Source organism: Diadema setosum, chromosome 21 (genome assembly GCF_964275005.1).
Source record: "Diadema setosum chromosome 21, eeDiaSeto1, whole genome shotgun sequence".
NCBI classification, from domain to species: Eukaryota; Metazoa; Echinodermata; class Echinoidea; order Diadematoida; family Diadematidae; genus Diadema; species Diadema setosum.
Window position 1 is genome coordinate 13,754,837 of NC_092705.1, and position 14,274 is coordinate 13,769,110.

General features: G+C 38.5%; 1 protein-coding gene across 1 annotated transcript in view; it reads left to right on the forward strand.

Moving 5' to 3' along the window:
• Positions 1–846: 846 nt before the first annotated feature.
• Positions 847–14,274, forward strand: part of LOC140244621 (probable E3 ubiquitin-protein ligase HERC4) — a 28,054-nt gene continuing 14,626 nt past the window's right edge. Inside the window, exons 1-5 of the mRNA XM_072324241.1 lie at positions 847–974; positions 3,036–3,131; positions 6,726–6,980; positions 7,817–7,921; positions 12,059–12,180. Of these exons, the coding sequence (XP_072180342.1) occupies positions 3,108–3,131; positions 6,726–6,980; positions 7,817–7,921; positions 12,059–12,180 (506 nt within the window). The 5' untranslated portion in view covers positions 847–974; positions 3,036–3,107. The remainder of the gene's footprint in view (positions 975–3,035; positions 3,132–6,725; positions 6,981–7,816; positions 7,922–12,058; positions 12,181–14,274) is intronic.

Sequence of the window (14,274 nt, forward strand, 5' to 3'; positions counted from 1 at the left end):
GACATTGGTATGTTAAATAGTCCAAGGCGGACAAGATAAAGTGATAGAAAGAGAATATTGGTGCCGATGGTCGATAAAGTTCAACGTGCCACTGCCGAAAGCAAGGGATATAGCCTGATGGTATAGTGTCAGGTATCCTGCCCAGCAGCAGTAATAGGTGGCACGTTCGAATCGCAAGGGTTTCATTTTATCCGACATGCTTGTTTAAAAATGTAGATCAGCAGGAGGTGACAAGTTAAATCGTGTTATCACATACATTTGTTAAGCATATCTATGTCCGATTTGAGAATAAAACTTAAAGGGATGGTACAGTTTTGGTGGAGATGAGAATTTGTCTTTTTACTTTTTGCGAGATACCAAGAAAACACTTATTATATAGTACAGAGCATACCATTTTAAGAGGAATAAAAAGTTTATTTGATGAAAATCGAGTTTGGAATGACTGAAACATCCAAAAGCAAAGTAAAACAATGCGATCGTTAGAAAGTGTGGGTCCCACACTTTATCAGAATCGCTCTTTTTTGGATATCTCAGCCATTTCAAAACCAATTTTCATCAAATAAACGTTGAAATTCCTCATAGAATTACAAGCTCTTTCATATTTCATAAGAGGTTTCTCATTATCTCACCAAAAAATGTTAGAAACCTGAAATTAGGTCTCAACCAAAACTATACGATCCCTTGTACAGTTTCTGAGGTCATTTGTGAACTATGATTATATTTTGCCTTTAAGGATGTTTTTACCATCAAATCTTATCCTTCCTACAGTGTACTAAGCTAACTAGCATCTTGTCAATGACGTCCTTTTTCTCCAGGTGAATGGCGCCCAATCGGGCGGCAAAATCATTCCTGACGAAAGTTTCTACCTTCAGGGTTTGGAGTCTGATGATGTGCTGGATAAGCATCTTGACAACTACTTCCAGAACAAGCAAACCACGCTGACATATCAACGGCAACCATGGGTATACGAACTGGTATGACAGCATTGTGTTTTGTTTCGTTTTTCCCCTTCTCCATGAGTTGAATGCATAGGAAGAGGGGCGTTTAGAATGTGGAATCATTTTGATTATGGTGATATATTATGATAAGAAGATACGAATAAGTGTACAACTGTAGCAGTGCATCAAATTCAAGTACCTGTCTATCGCAAAGGAACTCCGTCAGATAAATCTCTTAAGTAGCTGATTTAGGTCCATTACAAATGTCGGAAAGATAGCTTGCGTGGCGTTGACTGTGAACTACCATGCCATTTTTATGCCTCCGCCACGAAATGTCGCCGGAGACATTAAATGTCTTCGGGTTGTCCGTCCGTCCGTCCGTCCGTCCGTCCGTCCGTCCGTCCGTCCTTCTGTCCTTCCGTTCGTAATCAATTTTGTGGACAGCGTATCTAAAAAAAAAAAAAAAAACGTTAGAGGTATCCTAATGAAACTTGGCATGTATATGCATGAGTGGGCGCAGTTGTGCCTATCAACTTTTGGACACACATGCTCAAGGTAAAAGCTCAAACGGTCAAGGTCAAATGCTCAAGATTTCACTATTCCCCTATATCTATGCAGTGACTAGAGGTATTTTCTTCAAACTTGGTGTATACATGAACTACCAAATAAAGATTCCCCAGAGAGAGTTTTGGGTCATGAGGTCAAAGTTCAAGGGTCAAAGATCAAGTGAAAATTTTAAAATTAATTTTTTTTTTCCATATCTCACAAATATTTCAAGGTATCTTCATGGAACTTAGTATATATGCATGTACTGACTGGCAGTGATCATGTAGGGAATTTAGGGGTCATTGATCAAAGGTCAGGGGTCAAAGGTCAAGGTCAACTTATTAAAATGTCATTATTTCCCTCTTATCTATGCAATGCCTGCCGGATATTTTCTTGAAACTTAGTGTATGCATGTATTACCATATACAGATTCTCTTGGAAGTTTCTTGCCAAAAGTTCAAAGGTCGAAAGATCATAGTTCAAGTGAAAGTGCTAAATTTCACTTCCTCTTTAAACTTATAAAAGGAACAAAAGTTGGGTACAAATCCTCAAACCCTCAAATACATGCACTCTTTGACAGTATAGCCATTCATCCAAATTAACCTAGTTCAAGGAAAGTGAACATTCAATGCATTTGTGACGAACCTGTCATTCCAATATTTTGCCAGTTATGTGAAACCGTCATTACACATTGTCAAGACATTGTGCTATAGACCTATTCGGAGAACCACGCATTATGACTGCGCTGCTCGCTGACTTTTTACTTTCTAGTCTCGCACATCTTATGATGCCATTTTCGCGAAAATCAGCCATACCGATACGATGCTGCACGACCTTTTATACATGCTTGTCAGACCGCAATTGGCTCAAAACGTGATTTGGTATAAAGGCTATGCAAATGCAGTTTTCTTACCTTATTCAAAATAATATGATTATTTTCACATTCATTGGCTGAAATCTATTACTTTTAGCACAATTATGCTTGAAATATGTGCTGTCATAAATTTTGAGAAAAAAAGATAAAACAGAAAGTCGAAAAACAAAGAAAGACATAAATTCATAGAAAAATACAATACAAAAGAAATAAGTTTTTATACCATATTTTTTGTTACAAGTACCTTCCTATAGGAATGCTTCAAAAATGTTATCACCAAAAATTAGTATTCTATGAGTTTTGTTTTCTGATCTATAACAAAATGTATGATTTTATGCATTTTCCTCAATTAGCATAATTAGTGTAATGAAAATTTCAATTTCTTCTGTTATAATTTGGTAGACTGCGCCGCAGGTAATGTTTTGCCACTTTTCATGGCGATCGACGGCCGAGATAGAATTAATCTATGCATGGGGAAGAAAATTCCTATGCCAATTCAAGGGAGAAATTATGTGCAACAGTATAATGTTCATTGTGGTTATGCACCGATGTACCGTGATGCTACAAAGTCATCTAGGAATTCTTTGGTGATCTTTGAGACGATTTGAAATGATATCCACATTGTGATGGCAGAGTTCTCTTTAATACTGCTGATGTTTCCAATTATACTCCATTAGTTTGAGTGGCCATTTACCTTGGTGGACTTTCCTTTCCTGCTTCCTGTGTCCATAAAGTGGAGGATAGCTTGTATGGAATTCACCGCTGAACAGGTGGTAAGTATTGAATAACTTTTTTTTTTTTAATTTAGAGCAGTAGCGGCAAAACGGTAAAGAGCGGTGAAGCAGAATTATAAATACTGTCAGTAGCACGTTACTGGGGATGGTGGTCGGATGACCTCCAATCAAGATTTTACCGGGTAGAAAAAAAAATAACAGTATCGAAAATAAATGTATTCGGTGCACGCACACACACACCTACTATGTACATTTATATTATATATATGTACATATATATATATATATATATATGTATATTATTCATATATATATATATGTATATATATGTATTTATATATATATATATATATATATATATATATATATATATATATACATATATCTTTTTTTAACTCACCAAAGGTTCAGATGAGCTTTTGCATCGTATATCCTGTGTAAACATTTTGCGTTGATTCATCTTTTTCTTGAAAACCCTATTAAGTGTTTTCACCATATTGGCAGGTAGCATCCATATGGGGATAGGGATCTCAATTTGCTCAAATGGGCACAATGTCCCTCTCCCTTGCTACTGAATCTTTTTTTTAAAATCTTCTTGTCTAGATCTAGGAGAAATAGAGCTAAGTAAATGGGGGAGCGGGCGGAGTCTCAAAATTAAGTAATCTTTACAAATCTTCTCTCGAACCTGAAGTAAGTAGATTGGTGGCTGTAGCTTCAGGTTTGCTCATGGCAGATCCAGCAAGTCAAAAGGTGGGCCCTGTGTTGTATGTGTGTGTGTGTGTGTGTGTGTGTGTGTGTGTAGAAGGGGGGGGGGGTAAAATGAGAGCCCAATTCTCACATGTTCACCTCCGTGAAAAAGGCATCTTCAGATTTTCATCAAACTTGGTAGGTAATATCGCTATATGATACAAGAATATACACGTACCTGTATAAATGGTCATCGTTCCTTTTGGAAGGACAGGACGTAATGCCCCTGTGGCCCCCTTGAGGTCGTGTGGAGGGAGTTCTAAGCTCCTAGATTAATAAATCTAACTAAATCGTTTTCTTTAGAGCCAGAAGTGATAAGGTAAATTATGGTTATTATGTAAGTTATAATTCAATTCAATTCAATTCAATTCAAATTCAATTGTTGTTGTTGTTTTAAAGAACGAAAGAAGAGAGAGAGAGAGAGAAATGGGGCCCTATGCAAATAATTTGCCCAAGAAATTCAATTCAAAGATTTTATTTTCACTTCTTTCAACAGAATGTACAAAAAAAAAAATATAGATTCGACATGCGTTTGAAGGAATGATACATAGATTGTCATACATTTGTCAATTATATTATGTTATGTTATGTAAGTTTGTTTATGGCGGATCTAGGGGTGGGCTCTGTGGTGTGGGGACCAAATTGGGGCCCAATTTTCACATTTTTATTGCCAGAACAAATCATTGTCAAATTTGTCACCAGACTTAGCAGTTATTGTAGCTAGGGTGATAGGATATATATCTGTATAAATATGATAAATTGGCACTATGCCGCCACCCACTTGTGACCCCAGAACCCCCAAATTAGAGAATATTAAAAAGAAAGAACAGTGTCTATAATGCCAGGAATACTCTGAGTAAATACAAAAAAATTGATGTACTTTCAAGCTTGTTTATGACAGATTTAGGCCCCATCGGGACCTCAATCAAATTGGGGGCCAGTTATTACATTTTCTTTCTTTTTATTGTTGTTAAAAATGCAAAAGTTTGTTTACTTCAAAAAATGATCAAATTTTGTTCAAATTGGCAGGTATCATATGCCAGTGTGATAGAATATACACACCAAGCCTCCCTTGAAGCCCTCACTATCTAGCGGTAATGGGGCTCTTAGTGGAAGATACAATAGTTATTGTCTTCCTTTTGTTACAATGATAAAATCATTTTTAATTGAATTGAATTGAATAAAATGTGCGGCTACAAATTCAACTTTCCAATGAATTCTCTGAGTTTTATACCCTCTTTTATCCAGCTGGATGTTGGATGTATTTTTTTTTTTTTTTTGGGGGGGGGGGGTCTGGCTTTGCAGGTGTATGTGTTCTCTTCTCAATACTTCCCCGTCTCTTTTGAAGACACGAAATGTATGATTTTCTAAAACTGTCTAAACCGTATAATACCATTGTCATTATACATTGATTCATATCTGTTACTACTAAGTGCCAAAATGATAACGATTCATCCACTGACAGCATGTGGCTTATCCGACCCCCAGACCTGCATGAGAGAAGAATTTGAAATATCCCTTTATATTTGTATTTTTTTGTGTATTTTTTCTCTATATTTTGGTCATTTATTGTACCCGTGCTCCTCATCTCCATCTATAGCTCGAATTTAATTGGGACCTACGCTCCATAAGTTTGCTTGTTAGTAGGTTCCTTCATATTTCTTTAGCATTCATTCCCATATTCCAACTTTTGTAGATCGGCCACTGTGTTTTGTATGTTTGCAGTATTTTATGTATGTCTCTTAGCTTGATATTATGTATTGGCCCTATTTCATCTTGTAATATGCCTCCTAGCTGGATATCATATATTATTTAATTTTGCTACATTTGATGTATTTCTTTTTATCAATTGAGAAATATGAAATAAATTGGAATTTAAAATTCAAATTTTTGACGAACGAGCAGGTAGGCCTGAACGTGTGCAATATATTTCCCGGATGACCCTTGCCCTTTACCCTTCCCTAGCACTGCAAACGATCAGGATGTCCCAAAGAGATTTTTCTCCTCCCCACCACTGGGAAAAATCTCTTTGGGAAGACCTAGCCCTTCATGGTCACGTTGTTGAAAGATATTTTCATTCCTATGCAAGGATTTGTATGTGTTAACAGTTTGTTTTTCCAAGGTACAAAGGCAGGTGCTTTCTGACCATATTATATTTAGAAAATTTTGTTACAGAGTTCCCAGTCAATTTTGTAAAATTATGATACATTTTGATTTCATGTGCATTCAGATTTAGGTTTTCAAGCAGTGGAGTGATTTTGGTTCGATGATTTCATGTTTAGTGCTTTCAGATTCGTTTGTAGGCACTCAAATTAACAGTACAAAATTCGTATTTGGTCATAAATTTCCAAATTGGGGAAATTCAGATTAATGCGATCCACTGTGTAAACACTTCAAATCACTTGCAATTTCGTTTTTTGAGCTATCGATTTTTACATCTTAGCAATCAATTTTGTAAACACATGCATGATTATCATTAGTAAGAGTGATTTTATCCACACCGTCTCAATGTTTTGAAGACAAGCGTATTCGGAGTGATGAGACCATTTTTGACTGAATTTTTACTGAATTTCTGTCAAACAATGAAAAGAATGTAATCAACAATGCCGTAGTGGCCACCGCTTCATAATAGTCACTTGTCAACAGAGGCCTCGCCTGAATATGAGATTCTCGTGGAGATACTGCATTACAACACCTCTCTGTAGGCACTCCTCGCATTTGGGTGACCCAAAGGCAGTTGACAAACTTGGCGATCCATGATTAACATTTAGCTCGATACAGGCAATATGTGTATACATGAAATTAAATGTCTACTTGTAATCTATAACAGAACAGGCCCCAAAGACTATATTATGATATATGAGTTTACCTTCTTACACAACTCAGCTTTTGGCATATCCAGCGTGCTTTCTCGATATCGTTGAAGAGATGATGAAAACAGGCAACCCCTTCGCCCCGTTCTTCCCATGGACTAGGATGTTTGTCCCCGAGCAAATTCACTTTGAGGTCAACAGGGAAAAGGTTGTGGAATCAGCACTTGAAAATGTTCGATCAAGGGCCACAGGAGAAAGCGGAAAGCCACTGGAAGTTCACTTTGTAAATGATGTGGCCTTGGGCGTCAATGGCGGAGGACCAATGAAGGTAAAAGTCATCATTTATGTTTCATCTTTTGTCGCTTGAGTGATCATTCCTTTGTATAGAATAGAGAATGCTGCAACGATAAGAATGTTCCGTCATCAATAACCACACCCTTGTAGGGTGCATGTTACGAGTTCGACTCCCTCGAATCATACAACCCACGAGTTATACAGTCCATGATTTCCATACTAAGCAAACAAGGCCCACGAGACCGACAACATTACAAGCCCCGTGTTATATTGTCGAACTCATGGGCGTTATTTGTGCAGTGTCGAACTCGGGGGATGTGTGACTCGTGGGCTATATGACTCTTTGGTGTCGTCGATCTCTTGTAGGGGAATGTATTGTTCAAGTTGGAGGCTCTAATGAATGAATGAATTGATGAAACTAATCACGTGGCCACTGCTCTCATTTTGCGGGCTCAGCTTTTCTAACAAGACATACCAATATTAACGTAGTTCTGGATTAAGGAGACCCTAGAAGAAACACGAGACCTTCTAATATGCTCAAGGCAGAAAAATTTGTTCTAGAAGCTTAATTCTTTGTGAAGAATCATTATGTACGTTTACTCTAACTAATATATAGATATAATTATGCATACATATATATGAATATAATCTACACACATACCCCTGTGACAGACGTGTGCACAAAGTAGAACAGGGAATGTAATCACCTCTTCAATCTTTTCTTGTCTTACACATGAATCATCTTTGCGTTTTCTTGCTATCATAATGTAAATAAGAACTGCTGCATCCTTTGTGTTCTATTATCGTAATCTTAACTGAAATTAAGCTACGTCATTGACCAAAACATTTTAACTTATTACTTCCTACCAGGAGTTCTTTCAGCTGTTCTTTGACGAGCTTCTCGAGCCAGGAAAGTACCCTGTCTTCAAGAGAATAAATGATTGTGCCATGTCTACAACATGCTGGTTCAACAAGGTGTGTAGATAATATCATTCGACTTTATTTAAGGACGTTCCTCAGCTAAGTAAAGTCCATGTCATTTTCTTCAAACTTTCCATGTCGTAACTTTGACCCATCCGAAGCCCAAATATGTAAATAAAACCATAGGTTCATGTGCTTGTTTTTCTTCTACGGGACTTTGAAGAATATGACTAATCTGCCGTCCTGTACCAAAATGATAGCGTTACAGGATCAAGACCATGATTGGCAACAAAATCTGCAATGACAAACTTAAAGCTACATAATTCTTTAAAAATCCACGTTATTTTCTCCAAATTTGCAAGAATTGCAGAAAAAGGTACCCAAAACGAGGAAAAGGTTTTAAAGTTAGGGTTTACACTCTCATTCTTGACCAAGCAGCGCCCTAACGCGGCAGAAAACACCGAAATCTCTAAAATCCTTCTCATCGACGTTTTCTGTTAGGGGTGAGCTAAAGGGCAAGGTTCATAAAACTTATGCTGTACATTCAAAACCCATGTCATTTTCACGAAACTTGACAAAATTGTAGAAAAAGGCTTACTATTTCCAGAAAAATAATAAAAAGTGGGGGTTCATGTGCTCGTTTTTGTGCTAGCAGCGCCCCCATGCGACATATATCATCGTAAGTCTCCAAAATCTGGTCAGGAACCCATGGAGGGATGCCCTGACGAGTTGGGTTCATCAAACGTATGCTGTACATTTAAAACCCATGTCATTTTCACGAAACTTGACCAAATTGTAGACAAAGGCTTACTTATTCCAGAAAAACGATAAAAAGTGGGGATTCATGTGCTAGTTTTTGTGATGGCAGCACCCCCATATGATAGAAGTCATCCTATCGTAGGACCCCAAAATCTGGTTATAAACTTATCGTGGGTGCCCTGATTAGGTGGGGTTCATTAATGTCATGCTGTACATTCAAAACCCATGTCATTTATTCGAAAATTTATCAAATTGTAGAAGAAGGGTTACTTAATGCAGAACATTTGAAAAAAAAAATGGGGGGGGGGGGGGGTTCATGTGCTCGTTTTAGTGCTAGCAGAGCCTCCCTGCGACAGAAATCATCGTAAGACCCCCCAAATCTGGCCAGGAACCAATGCAGGGATATACCCTGCTACCTAGGATGCATGAATCTCATGCGGTCACTTAAAACCCCATTTAAAAAAAAAAAAAAACTAGCCAAATACGTATCACAATTGCAGTGATATGGAGGAAAAATATTCAGAAAGGAAGGTCCATGTGCGTTTTTGTTATTATTTCCCTTATGCAGCCATATTAGCATAATAGTATTATGTGGACGCAAGCGTGGAAAACTCCACATTGACATGCTTGTTTGTTTGCTTGTTTGTTTGTTTGTTTTACCCACTTGCTGTAACCATGTGCAGAAAGTGATACTGGAGGAAGAAGAATACATACAAGGAAATGGGAGTTTTGGCATTAGTCTGACGGTCCTCCAAAAGATAAAACAAATCTTAATATAATGACTTGATTGTAGATTGCATGTGTTGGTTGTTGCAGTGGTTGGTAAAGTGCGTGTTGTAAACTATGGAGATGTACCTTGAGTACCCCCCCCCCCCGAAAAAACATTCTTTAATTCTCCTTTTGTTACACCAGATTTGGTAATCAAAAATTAATATCTGAATGGTGAAAGTGATAAATACTTGCTTGATAATACTTTCGTGACTTTGCATTTTGTAAAAAAAAAAAATATGTTGTACTAGTAAAGACAAGTTTAGATCTAATTTAGATTTTAACAGAGATACTCAGATTGAATTAGTTGTTGGACCTAAAGATGAAATGTGTGTCATATGTTTGTTTTGTTGTTATTGTTGTTGTTGTTGTTGTTTTTAACACCTAGACTAGTAGACTAGTAGCCCCGAGTAGGGCCTATCCCCTTCAGGCCCAGGTACCTTAGTACTCCACTTGACCATGTTGATGAACAGATAATGAACTGCATGTCACAAAACAGATCCATGGATTGAAAATGGAAACAGCTGAGTTCCACGTCCAAGCTTCCCGATTCCGTCGATCAGTGTTGTGCTAATTCACCATGACCATGTATAGGGCCTATGCGGCTCGGACCGCTGAACTTTGCGTAGTATGTACAGATTGTAACGCGTACAGTCGTCACGCGAGCCGAGCGAGGCCGCTCAGCGCGGCCGCGGTCGGGAGCTGTCGGGTATCCGAACGTACCACACTCTAGCGGTAAGCACTGAAGATTTGGGTACCCGTCCCGCTTCATCATGAATATTCACCACGCAGTAAGATACTGTACAAGTAAGTGCCCAGAACGCTGGATAGGTGTCATAGAATGTAAAAACGTATCGCCGGGAAATGTAAAAATCTCGAAAAATTGCATCAACGGGGAATGTAAAAACGTCGATCTACTAGCAGCTGCTCAGCTCAGCGAGCTCAGCTCATCACTCATGCGTGCGCTTCTACGCTCTTTGTTACGTCACTGCCAACCTGCGCAGCTAGGATGCGCACAAACTCAACTGAGGAACGTGATGTGACTATTAGATGATTACACGATATTTGCACTCGTTTCAGTAAGGTGTAGATTTTTACTTTTTATCACATTTAAGCTTAGCTATGCACTTTTGATAAAATTTTGGTAGCGGATGCATACAATACTAGATCAATCATGGATTTTAATAGGTCTACACTAACTCACTACTGTTAAAAGACATGAAATGGTTAGATTCCACGCCTCCTCCCCTATCCTTCTATACCCTTTTTATTAGCTTAAAGGGTTCTGATACGTCACTAATGGAGGATATAAGATACATGTATGTAAAACGGGTTTGTTTGTTTTTTTCACTCAACTCTGTTTTTGTTCCAATATACCTGTAATTTATATACTGAGTGTACTTCCACTACTGATGTATCGATGATTTGTTTTGTTGTTGTCGTAATGGTTGTATTTTGTTCGTGTGATGTATACAAATGTATGTAAGTTATTTTGTCTTACTGTATTTTTATCGATGTAAATCAGACACAATTCAGCCGTTCGGCTGCGAAGTTTGATCAATAAACCATTCCATACCATTCCATACCATACCATAGATTTTACAAAAAAAAATATCCAGTCTAAGATATCTATTCTACAGGGGGTATGGATATCACAACTTGCTTGAACTCGACAGCAAATATAATAATTTCGAGAAGTTTTATGTGTGGGGTTCAAAAAGGTGTAATGATACTGTAGTATTGTTTTCTCATTCATTCTAAGGTAAATCTCACCCATTTATGATCCTTATGTTTTTCGCCCACATACGCAACATGCAGTTACCGAGGCTTAAAAGAGGTGAATTTACCAGTGTCGATTTTCCGTGCGTGTTCAATGATGACAAATCGCCACGCTTAAAGCGAGTTCGATTTAACAAGATCCCGGCTACAACGAGGTCGATTACAAAAGAAAAGTAAAACAATCCTTTTGGTCGGATTTGATTAATTGATTACAGAAGAAAAGTAAAACAATCTTATGTTTTTCACCCACATACGCAACATGCAGTCCGAAAGTATGAATGGTATACAGGGAAACCCCGTTATTACGAGCTCGCTTACAACAGGTACCGAGGCTTAAAAGAGGTGAATTTATACCAGTCTCGATTTTCCGTGCGTGTTCAATGATGACAAATCGCCACGCTTAAAGCGAGTTCGATTTAGCAAGGTCCCGGCTACAACGAGGTCGATTACAAAAGAAAAGTAAAACAATCCTTTTGGTCGGATATAACGAGGTGATGATTGCCATGTCTGGAGCTAAATGAATGTTTGGGTGCTATTCGTTATTCCGAAGGTACGTTATTCCGAAGTTTCGTTAATCCGAAACACACAAATTCCCTATACCTAGATGTTCGTTAATCCGAAAATGAAAAAGGGTTCGTTAATACGAACATTTGTGGCGTTATTCCGAAGGTTCGTTATTCCGAAGATTCGTTGATCTGCTAATGAAATTCGGAATAATGAACCTTTGGAATAATGAACCTTCGGAATAACGAATCTTCGGAATAACGAGCTGTGACTGAATCTGTTACTCAGCAGGAAACAAAAAAGAAACAAAACGTAATCGCAAGGCCACCTGTATATGGTCAAATGAAACCACGCTACGTTATCTCTTATCCATTGATACAGGATTTCCATGACCTGGACATGCTGAAGGCCATCGGGAAACTCTTTGGTCTGATGATCTACAACAAAGTCATCATCACTCTTCCTTTCCCGGATCTCTTCTACAAGAAGATCGTGGTGGACATGTCAGTACCGATTTTCGCACTAATGCATTAATTTTGTATGTTGACTGTGCTACATTTGCTCTTGGGTCAGGGAAATTGATAATTATGCAGGTTTACCGCCCTATTTTTATGAGATTTGCATTCGAATTCAAGAATAGGCGCTCGAGGTCATATGATTTTCGTCAACACTATACTCTCCTGGTTCGTTTACATTCTTTAAGCATTCGTTTCATAGCAATCCTTTTCAATTCTATCTCATTCAACTTAGAGAGCAACTCATTTGATATTAACGACGCGAAATTGTCATTCAATTTCGCGCCGGCACGACTGGCGTTCAATTTTCTCTCAAATACACTGTCTTGATTCAATAACATATAGTACAGCGTGTCCCAGAAAAAACGGAACCGGGTTTCCATGCAACTTTTTACTATCGAAATCATACATTTTCTTTATGAGATAAGCATCAATGGAAAGATAAACTTTTCTGCCTTCATTTGATGTACAACTTAATGTTCATCATTCATGCATGACTAAGTTAGAACAACGAACAATGGTGCTTCCAAATTTTCATTTGCACGCACAAATGGTGACTTTAAGTGAGTTTTCAGACTGTTAACGTTACGTTTTCGAAAAACAATGTTCATAAACCAAATATTCATATTTTCTTCTTTCATTATCATGAGACCTTAAGCATTAAATGTGAATATCGCATGCTTGAGAAAAATTTGCATGAAAACATGCTTCATTTCTATCGATTCTACGGATAGTCGAAAAACAAGCATTCAGCTCTCCCGACTTAGCATTAGACAATGGGCTCATCTGCGCCATTGAATATACACAAAACAACCGCAGTGCTATAGAATGTTGTTCGGGGTAGTGGGGTATTTACAGAGAATTTGCATCACTTTATTTATCATTGAACTTGCGCTTCTAACATTTCAAAGGTGCAAGTGCAAGGCAGAATGTCGTGGTTTTTTTTTTTTTTTTTTGGGGGGGGGGAGGGCTCGGAAGGTTTTTTTTCGGTCCGTTACTTCCACCCCACCTTCCCAAACATTTCGCTGATGGACACCCTTTTGCTCTGTAGTTAGCTGCATGGTCAGGCAAGCTCATGATCATGTGCTAATCTACGACCCTTTTCACAACCGAACCGTCTCTAACAACCCCTTTAACCCCCTCCCTTCATGTTTGTGTAAATTTATTGAAGCATGAAGGTCATTGTTATCTGCCAAGTTGGGAAGGTGTCGGGAAAGCTGGTTGGCTCCTCTCAATATAACAAACATACATGTCTGTCCAACATTATACCTAATATATTTTTGCTTCTTTAAGTCGGTCCATCAGTCTTGAAATGTGTCTCGCTGCTTCTCTGTGTCCGAGGCGAGTTGTTTCAATCTGGATGCTTGTTAACTGTTAACTCTTACAGTTCAACACCATATCAAATAATTTACCATGGAAGCAAAATACTAAAAAACTAAACTAAACTAACAAAAAGCACTCTTGGACCAGTAGAGCAAGGGTACTGGCACACAGCTAAGAGTCTCGGGATTCTGCCCGATGTCATGACTCTTGCTGACTAACAACTAACGTGCAGCTACAAAATATCAATCTACTAGCAAAAAAAAAAAAAATAACAAAAAGCACCTTGGACCAGTAGAGCGAGGGTACTGGCCCACAGATAAGAGTCTCAGGATTAAATTGCCCGATGTCATGACTTTTGCTGACTAATCACTATCCCTTTGCTGCTCTTGGGTTCCCACAAATCACTTAGTAAGGACAAAATCATTAAGCTTTGCTGGGATTTTTCTCTGCCGCTGTGGTCTGCCTGCAGTAGATGATGGAAGCGGAGCTTGCTGGGCTGTTTCGCTGGGCCTTCTTTGTCCCGTTCTCTGGTCGGTCCCATGTGGTAGTTGGTCCAGCTGCTTATGTGTGACGTTCATAGCAGTATCTCCGAGATGATTTGGCTGCTGTTGACTGCCTTCTGGCTGTTTTGGATGTTCTGCTACCTTTACGGTGGTTAAAGACTCTGGCTTGGTGTTAGCCGTTTCTCTCAGGAACCTCCGGTTGCGCCGATACTGACATCCGTCTTTCGTTTCCACCACATATGACCGGTCACCAAGG